Source organism: Octopus bimaculoides, chromosome 2 (assembly GCF_046866305.1).
Source record: "Octopus bimaculoides isolate indiv1 chromosome 2, ASM4686630v1, whole genome shotgun sequence".
NCBI classification, from domain to species: Eukaryota; Metazoa; Mollusca; class Cephalopoda; order Octopoda; family Octopodidae; genus Octopus; species Octopus bimaculoides.
In genome coordinates, this window is record NC_142929.1 from 193,286,125 (window position 1) to 193,305,741 (window position 19,617).

At 38.4% G+C, this 19,617-nt stretch overlaps 1 protein-coding gene across 2 annotated transcripts in view; it reads right to left on the reverse strand.

Annotated features, from left to right (window-relative positions):
* Nucleotides 1–19,617, reverse strand: part of LOC106871094 (uncharacterized) — a 33,425-nt gene that overhangs the window by 12,420 nt on the left and 1,388 nt on the right. For both annotated transcript variants that reach the window (XM_014917390.3, XM_014917391.3), the window contains exon 2: nucleotides 2,231–2,706. In XM_014917390.3, the coding sequence (XP_014772876.2) occupies nucleotides 2,231–2,603 (373 nt within the window). In that variant the 5' untranslated portion in view covers nucleotides 2,604–2,706. The remainder of the gene's footprint in view (nucleotides 1–2,230; nucleotides 2,707–19,617) is intronic.

The following is a 19,617-nucleotide window of genomic DNA, read 5'->3' on the forward strand; positions in this document are numbered from 1 at the left end:
TGGTACAGCTCTCTGGCTTGCCAATTCCTGTCAAAGTATCCAACCCATGCCAGCATGGAAAATGGATGATGAAAAATGATGATGATGTGTTGTGAGTATTGTGGAGGAGTGGTATGTAACTCTGACTTCTAGTGTCTTGTGTGTGTGTGTGTGTGATGGTTGGTTACCACCTGGAGCTAATTTATATAAAGTTGAAACAGTTGTGCAGCAGTGTGTAAAGATGAAGGGATGTAAATCTGGTGCCATCTGCATATGCAGTTGTCCGTATACCTTGTGGGATGGTGCCATGTGGGTATAAGTTAAGAAGGGAATGGGTGAGAGGAAAGATCTTTGAGGCACTCCATGCATGAAACTACAGATCCTGGAAGTGCTGTTCGTGTAGATGACATAGGTTTATAACATGACAGATTCTAACCTCTGAGTTAAAATTTATGATGGTTCTGAAGGAAGAGGTGAGTATATTTTTGTATGAGAGGTTAGCAGACAATAGCAGTTAGAATGGTATGTAGGGTGTTTTCATCATCATCATCATCATTATTATTATTATTATTATTATTATTATTATTATTATCATTACTGAGTGAGAGAGCAGCACACACCATCAAAGTGATGCTAAGGTACAAATAAACAAAGCCCAGGACACTTGTGTAAAGAAGTGCTGATCTCTGTGGAGGGAACCTGTGGTAGAGGTGGTGAAGCATGATCTTTGAACATTTGGCCTCAAGGAGAGAATGACTAGTGACTGAAACCTTTGGTAATATGCTGTGCTTGAGAAGACACTTCAAGCCAAGTGAAATCGTAGTTATGGCCGACGCTGGTGTCACATAACTGGCACCCGTGCCACATAAAAAGCACCTTTCAAGTGCTGGGCCTCACAGAGGCAATGATGGTGACTGAGACCTTTGGCATTATACCATGCTTGAAAAAACTTATAAAGCTGAGCAAAATCATAGTCGTGGCAAATATTGGTGTCATGCAAGTGGCCCCTGTGCCAGTGACACGTAAAAGTACCCATTACACTCTCGAAGTGGTTGGCATTAGAAACCATGCCAAAACAGACTGGAGTCTAGTGCAGTCCCTTCGCTTACCAGCCCTAGTCAAACCATCCAACCCATGCCAGCACGGACAACGGACGTTAAATGATGATGATAATGATGATGACTATACCCATCAGATAAGAGTACACCAGGCATGACAGGGTGATTTCATATCAAGATAAACTGCATGACCTTGCAGGTGGGGCCCAGTCAGAATTTTCTTCAGGTCAAGTAGCTCATCCCTCACAAAAGGTCCCTGAATAAGGCTTGTTTCAGGATGATGAATGAAACACCCAGGTTTCGAGGGGTAAATTATTCAAACCCCAAAGAACTCCTCTCAGCACATGGCTATGATGCTCCCCCACTACTTCTGCTCATGATCAGAGATGCACATATTGTCAGCCACTAAGGGACATGCTCAACTGGTTAAGGTCAAACAACTGACAAGCAAATCTGTGGTATTGAGCAGAATGTTTGCTGTAGGCCATCTTTTATATCAAGACAAAACAATGTACATGATAACATTTCCAATCAATTAAGATCAGAAGCCATGAGAGCCACTACCTGGTACTGCATCAGTATTATTATTATTATTATTGTACTGATAGAATCATTAGCATTCCAGACAAAATGCTTGCCAGCATTTTGTCTGCCTTTATGTTCAGAGTTCAAATTCCAGTGAGGTCGACTTTGTCTTTCACTCTTTCAGGGTCAATAAAGTAAGTATCAGTTGCGTATTGGGGGTCGATGTAATTGATTTACTCCTCTCTGAAATTGCCGGCCTTGTGCCAAAATCTGAAACCAATATTATCAGATTTAATAACTGTTTGTTGTAGAGAAGTATTTGGGATGGAAATGATAATTGCCAAGATGCAGAGTAGAAGATACAGGGGCCCCTTACAATGAAGAGGGCTGTTTAGTATTGTTGATGGCACAACCACCCCTCTGTTGCTGGTGCCATGGTTAAAGAGATCCAGTACACGCTGTCAAATGATCGGTATTAGAATCAGAGGGACAGGCAGGAAGCATACATGGGAAAGGGAGGGAGTAAGAAAAAGCAAAGGTATGAGAGAGAGAGAGAGAGAGAGAGAGAGAGAGAGAGAGATATACAATGGTAAAGAGAATTTAAAAAGGAATTTCAAATAAGTGATGAATAAAAGTGAAGGAGACAAGAGAGTTGCTGTGTGACTGACCTTCCATTTTTAATGTGTCTAAACATTTCTCTTCTGTCTGAACCTCAACTGGACAAGACTTGGGCAACAACACGGGTGAAGAACAGGCTTTTGTTATTGTTGCTGTTGTTGTTGTTGGTGGTGGTGTTTGCTGTGGTGTTGGTTGTGGTGGTTGAAGTTGTGATGGCTGTACTGGTGGTACTGATGGTGGTGGTGGTGGTGGTGATGGTGTAGGTGTTGCTGTTAACTGAAGGTGATTCTCCATCGACTGCATCTGCACAAACTGTCGCTCACCTACCGGCGATGAACAATACAGAGTACTGCGCTTTGTCGCTGCTAGTTTCCTTCTTTTACGATTTCCATATTCGACTGATTTTTTTTTAACTCGAGGCATAGTTTCCAGAAAGAATTACTTCATCAAACTCTCTTTGAAAAGCAACTTCAGGTAAATGTTACAACAATGCAGGACAGGTAGGAAAATATTTCATTGTTGGACGCTGAATAAAATAGAAAATAAAAAAGAAAAAAGATCAAAATACAAAGAGAAACAACAAAACAAAACTAATTTATTCGTCACACCCCTGGTTTAATGTTAAATCTTCCATAGTTTTAGCTTAGCCCCATGTTTAAGTCACACCCCAGTTTTTGTAATTTAAAATCATAAAATAGTAGGAATTATGTATGAGTAAATAGGGTGTATCTATAAATGATGGTTAAATGGTTATGAGACGTTAAATGATGATGATAATGAATGTTGACTGAACAAGTGTAATACACAGGGGTTGGACAAAATAATGTCAACACCTAACATCTTAATTTTGAAATATCCATAAAACCATCAAAAGCTTGGAATTGGTCCCTAGAGCAGTGGAAGAATGTTATTTTCTTGGATGAGTCATCCCTTACCTTATTTCTGACCACAGGCCGAGTATACGTGTGGAGACAGCCAAAAAAAAGCATTTGACCCAGACTGCCTTCTTCCAACTGTTAAACATGGAGGAGGATCTGGAGGGGCTATATCTTGAAAATCCACTGGCCCAATGGTTTTCCTTCATAGCAGAATTAATAGTCAATCATTTCATCTGATCAAATTCATCCTTTATCTGGCCATCACAATCCCCAGATCTCAATATTATTGAACATTTATGATGCATTTTAGAAAAACAAGTAAGGCGTTGACATCCTCCACCATCATCACTACAAGAACTACCAGCTCACCACCTTCATCCAAACAACGATGCATCTATTTATTTTTCAATACGTTTAGACAGGTTTCAATGCGAACATGCTGATCGCTGTGATTTTTCATCATCAGAGAACATCTCCTCCCTTTTAAACGTTCATAACAGGTACAATCCATTGATATAAAAGGGCTTTGAGATACTGCAGTGTTTCAGCCTTATTGTATGTCTCCTTAGTCAAAGTTATCCCCTCCACTTACTGAACTGGGGAGCTCTTGCTTATAGAAACCAGCAAACAAAATACTTGCTGATGTCTGGCAAACCAATAATAATTTACAGGGAGGAGCATGCACGACAGCTGATTCTTATAAACAAAAGCTCATTCTGAGGAGACACAAAATAAGGTCAAAACATCTTGGTATTTCAAAACTCCCCCAATGGTTAATTACATCTTATAAACGAAAGCTGTCTGAAGGGAGATGTCCTCTACTGACATAAAAAAACAACAGCAATCAGATATTCATAATAGATTCGGCCAGAATCTGCTATGGATCAACAGATATGTTATTACACTTATCATCATCATCATCATCATCATCATCAGTCGTTTAACATCCACTTTTTCTGATCCATGCTTGCATGGGTCAGATGTAATTTGTTGAGGCAGATCTTCTATGGCCAGATGCCCTTCCTGTTACCAACCCCCATCTGTTTCCAGGTAAGGGAATATTTTTCAATGGAAGATTGGAAACAAAGGACACAGGATGTTAAATGATGATGATGATGGCACAAGCTTCTTTCAGTTTCATCAAGCAAATCCACTTAGAAAGCTTTGGTCAACCCAGGGGTATAAAAGACACTTGCCCAGTGTACTGCACAGTGGAACTGAACCCAAGATCACATGGTTGGAAAGCAAGCTTCTTAACCAAAGATCCATGTCTGCGTCTCACTTCTGTTTTATTTATTATTCAATAATAACATTATATATTCATATATTAAATATATAACACATACAGTCACCTGTACTGTAAATCAGGTAGTTCATGAAGGAGTCATACCCAATGACTGGTGTGGCAGCACCATGGTCAACTGCTACAAAGGTAAAGGTGATGCTTTAGACAGAAATAAGTTCCTTTTGAGTGTTGGGCCTAATAGAGGCAAAGTGGCCAAGTTCCTTTCAAGTGTTGGGTCTCACGGAGGCAATAACCAACACCTTTGGCATTATGTTGTGCTTGAGAAGAAGACCCATCAAGCCAAGTGAACTGGCAGATGTGGCAATATACCGGTGTCATGCAAATTGGCACGTAAACGCACCTGGGTGTCATACAAATGGCACCCATGCCAGTGGCACATAAAAAGCACCCATTACACTCTCAGAGTGGTTGGCATCAGGAAGGGCATCCAGCCGTATAAAACCATGCCAAATCAGACTGAAGGCTGTGTGTTGTGTCCTTAGGCAAGACACTTTATTTTATGTTGCTTCAGATCACTCGGCTGCAGAAATGAGATGTGACGTCACTGGTGCCAAGCTGTATCAGCCTTTGCCTTTCCCTTGGATAACACTGGTGGTGTGGTGACGGGAGGCCAGTATGCATGGGCGACTGCTGGTCTTCCATAAAAACAACCTTGCTCGGACTTGTGCCTTGGAGGGGGAACTTCCTAGGTGCAATCCCTTGGTTATTCGTTAGTGAAGGTTTTTACCCTCTGCCCTTTATATATATATATACACACACACACGACAGGCTTCTTCTAGTTTCCATCTACAAAAAACTACTCACAAGGCTTTGATCATCCCAGGCCTATTGTAGGAGACATCCATCCAATGTGCTACACATGGTACTGAACTCGGAACCATGTGGTTGGGAAGCAAGCATCTTACCATATATGTGTGTGCGTGTGTTTGTCCCTCTCCACTGCTTGACAACGGGTGTTGATTTCTTTGTCCTAACTTAATGGTTCGGCAAAAAGAAGATAAAAAAAAAGTACCAGACTGTCAAAACCAAAAAAAAAAAAAGAAAAACAAAAAGCGTACTGGGGTCTATTAGTTCAATTATAAAACCCTTCAAGGCTGTGCCTCAGCACCTCCATCGTCCAATGGCACGGGTAAAAAAAAATGAAAGACGCTCAAACATTAGTGTCTATATATATATTAAATACACCCACACACACACATCAATTGGTGCATATGTACCCATAACTCTTTGCAGCCATATGACGTTGTTACGTCCCTTGGAACTATTTCGCTGTTATTATCTTCCTCTAGTCATCATCATCACTATAATGGTGTAAGCATTATGAAAATAATCGTCAACATGCCAGACAACATGTTCAGCGGCATTTCGTCCGGCTTTACGTTTAAGGGTCGATAAAATAAGTAACAGTTAAGCACTGGAGTCGATTATATCGACTCCCTCCCCCGAATTTGCTGGCCTTGTGCAAAAATTTGGAAACTAATATTTTATATAACGAATTAATTCCAATAGATTGGTCAAAATGAAAAAGTCTAATGATATATTTATTCGAACTTCCAAAAGGCGAGCAGACGAGATGGTCCCAGAAATGAACCACCCGAGACGTGGACGCTTTACTGTCACAATTTGGATTCAATGAACTAAAGAAAGAGCTTCTACTTAGCCACTAAATTCGCTCAAAATAGCAGCCAAATTTCCCTCAACTCCCCATCACCATTACGTTCGTGAGATTATTCCAGTCCTAGAAATATACTTAAAAAATCGAGATGGTCATGACTAGAATATGTATGATCACACGATTCCTTCGCACCACCTAAGAATCCAAAGAACGCACGGCGCCAAGAATATTCACAGACCTGAATGTCGTCGTTGTCGTCTTCAGTCGAACAAGATTATTTCTTGGGAGTCTGTACTAAATGTACCGAGTATTGACAATTTTACAGATGGAAACATTAACCACACTGTCTGATATTGCAACGAACATAACTTGAAAGAAAAAAGATCAGGAAACCATTTGAAGAAAAGAAAGAAGGAAAAACATGTGAAAGCAAAACGTTCCTTCTGACTTCTTCCGATATTGTCGCGTTTGATGTTCAGAAATAATATTGGTTTCAAATATTTGGCACAAGGCCAGCAATTTTAGGGGAGGGGCTAAGTCGATTACATCAACCCCAGTGCTCAACTGCTACCTTATTTTATCAACCCCGAAAGGATGACAGGCAAAGTCGACCTCGGCGGAATTTGAACTCAGAAACGTAATGATGGACGAAATACGGTGAAGCATTTTGCCTGGCGTGCTAATAATTCTACCAGCTCGCCGTTTTATGTTCAGAAATAATATTGAAGAATTGTGACGACCTTGAAAATGGTTACTGCAACAGTGGCAGTTTTAACGACTGAATGTTGGCAACTAGAACATTTCTGATCGTAACGCTACTCATCCATGGTTGATCTGGAGCTAAACAACATCTATCACTATTTTTCTCTTCTCTAAGACATTTAACATTTAACTTACCTTCAACCTGAGTACAACAATGGTTTGAAAGAGTTTCTTAACGACTGCCTACGAAGGCATTCTCTAAACTATTTGCCATCATCTAGAAGGATTAAATTACTTCTATCACTTATATTGCTCCAGCTGGCCTAAAAAAAACAAACAATATGACAAGTACAAGTAAACGTGGGTTCAGTAAGCAACACACAGGTGTGGCCTGTGTGGTTTAATGCACAGCACAGAGGAATGACCCAGTGTTGTTGAGAAGTTCACAATAATCTGATCAAGGTTTGACCTTACAGTGTGATGGACAAATGTCTTGACTCACAGGCTCAGGTCAAGCCAATACTTGTCGTCACTGAATCTGTCAAGACAATCCATAGAAGTGCATCTGTTCTTGAGTGACCACCCTGTTCAATACTATCCCCTGATCATCCTTGGTGACTAAGCAGGGCCCATTCTGTAGCAAAATATTCAGACCAAGTCTCATTGCTCCTGACTGGTATCTTCAGGGTCAGTCTCAACAAAAGATCACACAAAATGACCTTTGACCTCCGATTAAGCCATAAAAATGTGAATGGAGGCAGTAAAACCTACTGAAGCCAACAAGAGGAGGGGAGAGAAGAATTCCCTTAAGATGAGGGGCAAGCAAGGTTGTATGGTTAAGAAGTTTGTTTCCCAGCCACAAGGTTTCTAATTCAGCCCCACTGGTTCATACACTGGGCAAGTGACTCCTGAGAATTCTTGAATATTGAGATTTTCTTCCCATTTCAAGTGGAATTAGTCAAAAGTGCCATTTGGTAATTATGATGCATTCTCTATAGGCAGTATCATCGTCACTGGACTATCATGTCTTCAGCCCCGTGAAAAAGGGTTTGAGAGGCAAACATTATTCCAGTGATGAGGAAGTGAAAACTGTAGTGAAAAAGTGGCTCAAAGAACAGTTAACAGAATTTTACGGGGCAGGGATACATACTCTCATTCGAAGGTGGAACATTGCTATTGAGAGGAACGGTGACTATGTTGAGAAGTAGGGATGTGATCCACAGAGGACCAGCTTCATTTTAATGTATGATACATGTCCCTGTGTTGGTAATTATAACCTGTCCTAAACAAAATGGCATTACTTTTTGACTCACCCTCAGATATATAGATGGATACACACATACATACCTATATATATATATATATATATATATATATATATATATATATATATATATATATATATATATATACATACACATACTTGTAAACAAACACACATGATGGTGATGATTTATATCAAACTAGAGTCTGGTGCAACCTTCCAACTTACCAGCTCTGGTCAAACCGTCCAACCCATGCCAGCATGGACAACAGATATTAAATGATGATGATGATGATGATGTATGTATTTGCATCTCCTAGTCTTGACATAACATAATAATTGTAAGTGAACATCAGTCTCATGTAAATGGTGCTACACATTTTCAGTTTTCCATAGAAATATTACCTTACTAGCAAAACAAGTAAAGGTTGAAGACAGAAAGAGCATCCAGCCATAGAAAATCTACTTCAATAAATTCTATCTCACCATTGCATAGAAAAGTCAACAAGAAAACAATGATTATGATAATGCAAAGTGTTTGTGCAAGTCTGTTATAGTAAAACAACAAAAAAATAAAGGAAAAAAACAAAGGATTCACATGGAATCAGAATAGGTTCTGATGTGGAATTGACAAGAACTGAAAGTAAAGAGTAGAAAATTTGGAATTATTTCGTTTGATATAAAACAGAATTATTTATAAAGAATTTGACAGATGATTTGAAATGCTTGCTCCAACTTCAATCAGGACGGTTTTAAAAGAAACTCATGTAGATGCACAATCTTCAAAGTAGTTTTGGTGAGGATGCTTTCAAAACAAACAGTGAAAAACTGAGCTCTGAAAATTGGTTTCTGCAACTGCAGCAGCAACGCTGGATGCAGAGAGAGGAAAAAATTATTTCGAATTTTGGCACAAGGCCAGCAATTTCGAGGGTAGGGGTAAGTTGATTATATCAACCCCAATACTCAACTGGTAGTTATTTTATCTTGAAAGGGTGAGAGACAAAGTCAATTCCAACAGCATTTGAACCCAGACCAGAAAGAGTCAGAAGAAATGCTGCTGAACATTTTTCCCAGCATGCTAACAATTCTGCAAGCTGGCAGCCATATTAATAATAATAATAATAATAAATGAATGACAAACCGCTGCTTGATTAAAAATGATAGAATATATTTTAATAACTTTTAAAGTTTAATTGAGATCGTTAGAGATGTGAGCCTAGACTAAACTCTCACATACATAATTACATCATATGTAATTAAAAGTGACCTTGTTTATGCCAGTATCTTTCATTTAAAGATGGATTAACACTATTTCACATCCAAATATTTAATTGCACAATCAAGAGGCAGAGAGTTCTTCCAAAACTCTACTGACCATTTACTGCCAAGTTCCACATTGGAACTTATTGGCTCCACCTCATTCATTTGTTTATATTTCTGTTTTTGACTAGTTTTTTTAATCTTCCTTTATCTGTCTTTCATAAATTTCTATCACCACAAAATTTTTCTGTATAGGCTTCAAGGAAGTTTCACTGCTTTTATTCACATTTTTTTTTTCCAGTTTAATCAGAGGTCAAAGGTCAAGGTAAATGACCTTTTGTAAAGATTCTGAGACTGAAGATGTTTGTGAGCAATCAGACATCATCATAAAGACAATTCTGAAATGGCTTACATAGTTATGGTTGGGGTTAGTTCTATAGATCAGTGGTTCTCAACAAGGGGCCATATGGCCCTTGAGGGTCCATATAGGATTTTGTTGCTGCAATAAATTGTTTATTCTTCTAAAATACACAAAATATTTTAATAATGTTTCTAAAATACAATTCCTAATAATATTTAATCACAAGGCACATGAGTGACTGTGTGGTAAGAAACTTGCTTTCCAACCACATGGTTCCGGGTGCAGTTCCACTGCGTGGCACCTTGGGCAAGTGTCTTCTACAATAGCCTCGGGCTGATCAAAGCCTTGTGAGTGGATTTGGTAGACGGAAACTGAAAGAAGCCCATCATATGTATATATATATATATATATATATATATATATGTATATATATATATATATATATATATATATATATATAGTCAATCCAAACATGAACAAGCAAGAAAAAACACGAAAAAACAACAACGCGAGGACATGGAATAAGTGCAGTGTTATTGGATGCTCAGGAAAGGAAAGAAAAGAAAAAGGATTTCATGTTTCAAGTGGAGCTCTTCATCAGAAATATAGGAAAAGTCCAAAGGGAAGACGGAGAAAGAAAATCGCCAACGATACACACACGCAGTCACATATTGAATGTGTATGTGTGTATATATATATATATTGGGCTTCTTTCAGATTCTGTTGACCATATCCACTCACACAGAGGGACAGAACCATATGGTTGGGAAGCTAACTTCTTACCACACTGCCATGTATATGTGTGTGTGTGTGTGTATATATATATATATATATATATATATATATATATACACACATGGATGGATTAGATGGGCGGATGGATATAGCAGACATGATGGGCTTCTTTCAGTTCCTGCCTACCATTCAGAAGGGTTTAGTCAGCCTAGAGCTACAGTATTAAACACTCACCCAAAGTACCACACAATGAGATTGAACTCAAAACCACATGGTCAAGACATAAATTTCTAAAACCACACAGCCACGCCTGCATCTAAATAAATTCTAAATATGGAATATATTGCTTGAACTTAAAGCCTGCCATCTCTATTCACACCAGAAGAGATTCCATAAGGTGCCCCCAGGCAGGGAAACTGGGATTAAAAACTCACATCAGGTAGAGATGAAACCTTTTAACCCTTTTGTTACCCCATTCCTGATGAAACAGTCTTCCTTTATTTCAATTAATTTTGAAAATAAAGTAGAATTTAGTAAAGCAACTTTGTCATAATCTGATGTTTGGAATAATAAATCAACATGGAATTTTTGATGGAAGGTTTTTAATTAAAACTCCTTTAACCCATTAGCATTCTGATTTCTCTGTCAAATGTTCTGCTCATTTATTCATATTGTCTTGAAGTAATCACGCATTATCTCTCAGCTTCAATGTGATTGTTCATTTTTACAATGGCATTGTAGTGTAGGTGTGAGAGGCTGGATTTGGCCAGTTTGAACATAAGAAAAGGTGGAATATTTTGACGGGATATGGCTGGCTTGAGTGCTAAAGGGCTAAGCCAGGAGGCAATTTTGAATCAAAGAACCAACAGCGAAGGCAGGATGGTATCCTAAGGTTTAATCCTGCCAGACAAACTTCTCTTGAATTGGTGGAAAATAAAATACACCCAGCCTATGTTATAAAATGGTCAAAAGTGATAATAAAAGAGGGCATCCACCCACAAATGTTAGCAGTTTTCTCTATTGATGTGAGATGAAGGACTGTAACAAGTGGCAAGACACTATAGGATCCATCTAACCCATGCCAGTGTGGTACAGTGGACATAAAACAATGATGATGACAACAGGGAATTCTACTGATCAAGGTTTAACAACCAGATTGGATTAGCCCAGCAAGTAAGAGGAAATATTCCTTCTGCTATAAGTTGTATTGCTAGCGACTGTTGCACCATCGAAAACATTTTAGCTGCAACTTTTCCATATTTTTGTCAGTGTTTTATTATTATTATTATTCAGGTCACTGCCTGGAATCGAACTCGGAATCTTGGGGTTAGTTGCCCGTGCTCTTAACCACTATGCCATATGTCCGTGGGCTACTAACCCCAAGATTCCAAGTTCGATTCCAGGCAGTGACCTGAATAATAATAATAACATCAAAAAATACCATAGGAATGAGAACCCAGGTTCGAAATTTCCCCAAGACACCTGATGAAGGCTGGAGGGTATATCAGCCGAAACGTTGTGTTAACAACAAACAAGATGAGGACAAATATCTGTCAAATGTAAATAATGTACATAATTGCATCATGTCTGTATCAATGCAGTTTGGTTGGGGTTTTACATATGTTGGGTGTTTTATACTGTCACTAATACATATGTGAAGGCATGTAACTTAGTGGTTACAGTGTTTGACTCCAAATCGTAAGGATGTGAGTTCAATACCCAGCAGCATTGTGTCCTTGAGCAAGACACATTATTTCACATTGCTCCAGTCTATTCACTAGGCTGGCAAAGTTGTACCAGTGATTCAAAAGGGGCCAAACTTGTTCCATTCTGTGTCATGCTGAACTACGTGATGGGTATGTGTATTTGTGGAGTGTTCAGCTACTTGCACGTTATGTTTGTGAGCAAATTGTTCAATTGACTGGATCAACTGGACTGCTTATCATCCTAACCAACAGCTAGAATAGTCACACACTATAGTGTATAGTGTATAATTGCTGATAAGACACAGCACACACAGCCAAGGGTTCATGTATTGTTTCTATTCTAGATCCAGTGTAAGTTTCATGTCACTTTTTATCAAATAAATGAATTCTTTATGGTTTCTAATAAACTCTGTGGCAGAGTTACAAGCAGATGTCGTTCTTAAACATAATTGTTCTTAATTGATGTTCTTTCAGTTTAAGATTCTCACCTATTAACAATCACAGGTTACCAAGCAGAAGACAACTATTTGTACAATGCCGTTGCTGTTTAGCAGCCACCTCAATCACTGGAAGGTAATACTTCACAATCATCATCACCAATGTCTTCTCCAATATAGACGATTGCGCTGGTATGGACATGTGGTGAGAATGGATGAAGATAGCTGCGTGAAAAAGTGCCACACCCTAACAGTTGAGGGAACCCGTGGAAGAGGTAGGCCCAGGAAGACCTGGGCTGAGGTGGTGAGGCAAGACCTTCGTACATTGGTCCTCACCGAGGCGATGACTACGGACCGAGACCTTTGGAAATGTGCTGTGCGTGAGAAGACCCGGCAAGCCAAGTAAGATCGTTGCCAGTGCCCCTGGACTGGCTCTTGTGCGGGTGGCACATGAGATGCACCATTTTAAGCATGGCCGTTGCCAGTACCACCTGACTGGCTCCCGTAGGATTTTCGAGTGAGATCGTTGCCAGTGCCCCTGGACTGGCTTGTGCGGGTGGCACATAAAAGACACCATTTCGAGCGTGGCCATTTTCGTGCGGGTGACACGTAAAAGCACCCACTACACTCTCTGAGTGGTTGGCGTTAGGAAGGGCATCCAGCTGTAGAAACTCTGCCAAATTAGATTGGAGCCTGGTGTTGCCATCCGGTTTCACCAGTCCTCAGTCAAATCGTCCAACCCATGCTAGCATGGAAAGCGGACGTTAAACGATGATGATGATGATGATGAAAGGAGGGGTCAGTAAGCTTCTTATATCATTGACACCTTTGATGAAATTGTCAACAACTTATTGACCCATGTCATGCAAATTTCAAAAATAAAATTAAAATGTATAACAGGCACAGGCATGGCTGTGTGATAAGAAGCTTCCTTCCCAATCACATAGTTCCAGGTTCAATCTCACTGCATGGCACCCTTCTATAGCCTTAGGCTGACCAAAGAAACTGAAGAAGCCTGTCATGTGTGTGTGTATATTAATATGTATATAGGGTCATCCCATAAATAATGCGGTTTTTTTTCAGTTGCCTGAACTAAAAGTCAGAGGGAGACGGGATAAACTACCTGCATCAACTTGCTATAAAAGCAGGTAGTAATTTTACCTTGTCCTTATTCTTAGTGCAAGTTTTGAAGAGTGCAGTTCGATTTTAACAGTTATTTTTACAAAGCCATAATGGAAGTGACAAAAGTGCATATTCGGCATATTTTGCTTTATGAGTTCAATAAAAGCAACAACACAATGGAAAGTGGGAGGAATATTAATGCAGTATATGAGGATCGGACAATAAGCGTAAGCCAGTGTCAACGGTGGTTCCAGAAATTCCAAGCCAAAAACTACAGCCTAGAAGATGAGCCTCATCCTGGAAGATCTGTAGAGCTCAACGAGGATGCCCTGCAAACCCCGGTGGAACAAAATTCCATCGTAACTATTGAGGAACTAGCAGAGAAGTGTGCATTTTGTCATTCAACCATTCATCGACACCTGTGTGCCATTGGAAAAGTCAGCAAATTGGGTTCCTCACAGACTTCTCGAGCAAAGGGTGAATGTGTGCTCTTCTTTGCTGTCATGTCTCACAAATGAACTTTTTTTGGACTGAATGGTGACTGGTGATGAGAAATGGGGTCTCTATAAAAATATTATGTGCTGAAGACAGCGGGTAAGGGAAAAGAGAAACTCCGGCACCCCAGGCTAAAGAAGGTCTTCACCCATGTAAGATGTTGTTACCTGTTTGGTGGGATATGAAAGGTTTAGTCCACTTTGAACTTTTAAACCCAAACCAAAAAATAAAAAAAGGAGAGCTACTGTGAACAGCTTGAGTGACTTAAGACAGCGCTAGAAAAAAAAACGACCATCTTTGGTTTCAAGACGAAAGATGTTCTTCCATCAGGATAAAGCTTAGCCACATACAGCAAGGATGACATTCCAAAGGTTGGAGCAGTTTGAATGAGAAGCAATGCCCCATCACCATATTTGCTAGACATTGCCCCATCTGATTATCATTTATTCCGCAGTCTTCAAAATCATTTGAACAGAAAAAATACAAATTCTGTAGACGAGGTCAAAACAGTATAGGAGGAGTATTTTTCATCACATACAGGTGAATTTTGGAAGAGAGGCCTTGCAAGTCTACCAGATAAATGGAAGAGCATTGTAAAAAATGAAGGAGAGTATAAATTAGATCAAAAAAGAACTTTGTTTATCTTAATTTTGAAAAATAATAATAGTATAAAAAAAATACATTATTTATGGGATGACCCAATATATTATGTGTGTGTGTATATACATACATATATATATATATATATATATTTATATAATATGTGTGTGACTCTGTCTGTCCCTCATCATTGTTTACATCCCCATAATTTAGCAGTTTGGCAAAAGTGGTTGATTGAATAAGTAACAGGCTTAAAAAACATTAAGTATTGGGGCCAATTCCTTTGACTGAAATTTTTCAAGGCAGTGCTCCAGCATGACCACAGTCTAATGACTGAAACAAGTAAAAAGTAAAAGATAATATTATATTAAAAAAAGTGTTGATTTAAAAACTAATTTCTTTGGTCTCTTGGATCAGTAACTACTTTTTAATAAGAAATATTTAAAGAAATTTAATGAAAATACTTAAATTGATGAAGAACAATAAAAATTTATTCAGTGTTATTTACCATTTCAAATATGCTTGTGGCACGTTTGGAGCGGTAATAAAACTGCTTAGCGCTCCCAATCCGTAATAAAAATTCAGTCCTATTATTATAAAAGTTGAAATATTTAAATGTGAAATATGTTTGGTGAATATTAATATTGCATCGATATTTGGTCAGAAATTTGAGAGTTTTTGCTTTAAATTACTCACCAATTCCCTGGATAATTCAGCACCCTTAATGCTGAAGATCATTTGGGTAGCCAGGGGTCAATACTGACTCCTGCTATTCATTTGTACAACTGTGATATGAACTGGAGAAATCACTATATCCCTTTACAAATCTTCTTTTTAACCCAACTCCCATAATTTCTTAGTTTCCCTCAATATGTCTACAACCCTAACTTACTCTTTGTGGTTAGTGCGAAATACTCATTCTGCCACACACTTTTCACTTCCATCAGATCGATACCCTGACAAAGGCTTCATTCTTGAAGAGAACTCCCTTTCACCCCATGCACAACCATAATTTTAAAAAGGAAAAGAAACCAAGAAAGATGAACATGGTGTAAGAAAGGATGGTGAAGGAAAGATAACCTTGCCTTGACATTACCAGAACATTCCTTTACAAGGCATTAGGAAAGCCATAACGACCATGTTGAAGCCGATACTAGAGTATGATGCAGTCTTTGCACACCCATTGGACCATGTCAAACCATCCAAGCCATGCCAGCATGGAACATGGATTTTAAATCTATGATGATGATCTTTCTAACCTACTATATAGCAGCTAAATCATACTCAGGACCTTAAAAAAGGGTCAATACATTGGAAAGAGTATTCTAAAATATAACAGGCCTGATTATTTAAAGAGGAAAACATAAAAAAAGATAGCATAGTCACAGCTGAAATGGCTTTGAGCCTGTTGGTTCAAGGCTAGATGGTAACTAAGCAAAACAAGTTTCTGAAAGCTGAAAACTTAAGATTAACAGGTGTGGCTGTGTGCTTAAGAATTTTGCTTCCCAGTTCAGGCCCATAGCATGGCACCTTGGGCAAATGTCCTCTACCATGGCCCTGGGTCAACCAATGCCTTGAGGGTGGATTTCCTAGATGGAAACTGAAAGAAGCCCACTGTTCTGTAAATATGACAACAAGCCAAAGCACAAATATATTTGGTAATGCTCCTCAATTTCTCACCCCCCCCCATCTGTTGCCAACCTTTAGGAAGATGTGTAGTACATCAGCTCAGCACATCTCCTAGTATCATTTGTAGCTTTGAAGATGAAGTCGACTGAGAACAATCAAATCATCAGTCAATGTGGATGATTAACCAGTCCCAACCATTCGGGATTCATAGTACGATCAGCTTCCACATCCAATCCTGGTGCTTCATACAATTACTATTCAGCCTTTTCACTGCTGAATACAAAAATAAGGCTCACAAAAAACTTCTGTTCAGGTGATTTTCTTAAGACACCGTCTCACCTTTGTAACTTCTTCTCATTCTGTTCATCTTCCCACATTCAAGGCAGTCGACCTCTTTTTGTTTCTTTCACTTTTGTATGGCTCTGAGTCCCCCCCCCCCACTTTGTCAGGTTTTGTTTACGGTCCAGAGGATGTCCAATAATCACCCTTCTCACCAAACAAGCTTGGTGTAATTGCCAGTTTCGTTGCCGATTACCCAAGCACGTGACAGGTTCTACTGGGCATTGATCTTAGCCATAAGGCTGTGGGTGACAGCTTGCCAGTAACTCACAAGAGGGAGCTGAATAATACAAAATACCACATTAACTGACCACCGACAAGCACCAAGTAATGACAACCAGAACGACTGACTAATCTATATAAACAAGAACTCTAGTTACAATCTTGAAACCTGCAAAGGCTAACCAACAATCTCGCCTCGAACGAGTGGAACTGAGGCAGTGACCGGATCACAAAGACTGACATTTTTGACAGCAAATTTTGCGTTTTTGAATGGCCGTTTTCCATGCCGTTAATTATTTTAGCTTCAACAGTCTCAGATCAAATCACTTGTCAGGCAAGTACATTTCCAGTATGTGTGTGTGTGTGTAACCATGTCTCGGCATCATGTGATGTTTATAAACGAGAAACATCGTCATGCAAGCGATGTTGTTCGAACCCACTCTTCCGTGAAAAACATGTCTGTCCATAGAAAATATTACCTTGCTTGGAAACACGTGAAGACAGGCGACAGGAAAGGCATGGGGCCGTGGAAAAATCTGCCTCGACAAATTAGGTCTGACCCATTCTAAACATGGAAAAGCGAATGATGATTTAGATATTGTTTGGAATCATTTAATACAACAGAAAGCAAACGAGTGTCCTAAACATTCTACAGCCACAAGTACGCGTATGTATGTATGTATGGCATGCATAGGGTGTTGTCCTGGTTTGGAGGAAATATAAAAAAAAAAAAAAAAAGCCGTCGGCGAAGAGTTACTGCCCTTGTTTACCAATTTCTCTTGTTTTGATGTTTACAAAGATCTGAAGATATTTGAAATGATTCCTAAGAGAGCAGCAAGTAAGAAATACTCAGACGTGATCGGTAACATCAATAACTTCACCGATTGCAATATTCCATTCGATAATTAAATAAATTCTGTGTTTGTTATTGATAACGACAACGAATGGACAATGAATTTATAAATATATTAAAATTAGTAGGCGGGGCTTCTACAGATTTTACACACGATATATAACATAAACACACACACGATATATACATACACACATATATATATATGCACACACACATAGGCAGATAGATAAACAGACAGAGAGATATACGTAACTGTGTGCGCGTGCGTCATGCGAGGTCCGATTAGTCGGCGCACAAACATGTGCTCATTGATTAATAAATCTTTCAAAAAAGGCAACGACACAGTGAGTGAGATGTGTAATTGTTGCTTAGCTCCAGATCAACTCTGATCTGTTTATCAAGGCATTCCAACCGTAACCACTGCATCTTCTCAAGCCTTCTCTCATAATCAACGCGTGTGGGATATGGCGGAAATTTCGCTTTTATTTCTCAAAGCACATCGACCATGGACAGAAGAGAGAAAGGTACCTTTGTTGTGTGTGTGTGTGTGTATAGTAAATATACAACGTATGCTCTGTACACACACACACACACACACATATATATATATATGAGTTCGCGATATATTATCCGGGAGGATACCATATTATTATTATTAATAATATGCATATATATATATATATATATATATATATATATATATATATATATATATAAAATACAGAACATACTGAATGGAAGGTGGTTGTATATACTAGAAGGAGGACAAACTGGTCTAAATTTTCAATTGTAATGAATGTAGAATAACATGAAAAACAAGGACCACTGCCTTTCTCTCTCTCTCTGAAAGCGGGAAGTTGATAAACAATAAACGGAATTTAAAAGTCGGTTATTTAATGTAAATAGCAATCAAGCTAACATATACCAAATCTGTTTGGTTACCTTTTGATGAAACAATAAGAAAAACCAGCTTTTATAACTGCATTCTGCCAAACGAGCCTGTATGTAACCGCTCGGTTTGCTAGAAATGTCAGTCACATCTCCCTTAGAAACCATACTATCATGATTCGACACTGTCTAAAACATATACTTTTGATAGTAGTGGTTGATATCTTTGATCATGGGGCTGCTCAAATAGGGCTGACGTGGGGCTTTATTTATCGAACTTCTTAATAAATTACGATAATGTTTTTATAAGCAATGCATCTATTTTATAAAATATTATTTTCCATTTTTAAGATAACGATTCCAGTCAACACCGGATGTGTGTGCATTTGCGTTTAATTCGACAAAATGATTATATTAAGTACTTTATAGAAAACTTTATATAAGTAATATATGTGTTACTGTATGTAAACTATATTACAAAGTATAATTAATTGTTCATTAAATATATAGTTTTAAACATGATTTCGATATAAAAAGATAAAATATCTGGTCTGTGTGTAAAGTTTTCCGTCCTAGCTTTGTTTAGAAGTTAAATCAGTGATGAAAAGGGAACAATATCAAGGGAGATGTTATTTAGATGTGGAAATACAAGGAGGGATTTATTTAATACGAATAAAACTGTAATTATAGAAAAATTGAGGGTTTTATGAGAATAGTGTCGTGTTAAGAACGTTGAACGAGTAATACGGAAGAAAGACTGATATATATAAACATTATTTAAATACGACTTTAAGACAATAATAATAATAAACAGCAACCACAAATTAAAGGTTTGTTAGTCATGAATGAAGATTGCAGCCTCGCATCATTTCCAAAAATATTGAAATTAAAAGAAAATTTAATGAGGATGGAAATATTGAAATAGCGCTAATATTTTCTAAGATAATAATAATAATAATAATAATAATAGTGATCGAATAAAATATTTTACAGGAAGAAGAACATTACAGAATCTTGGACAA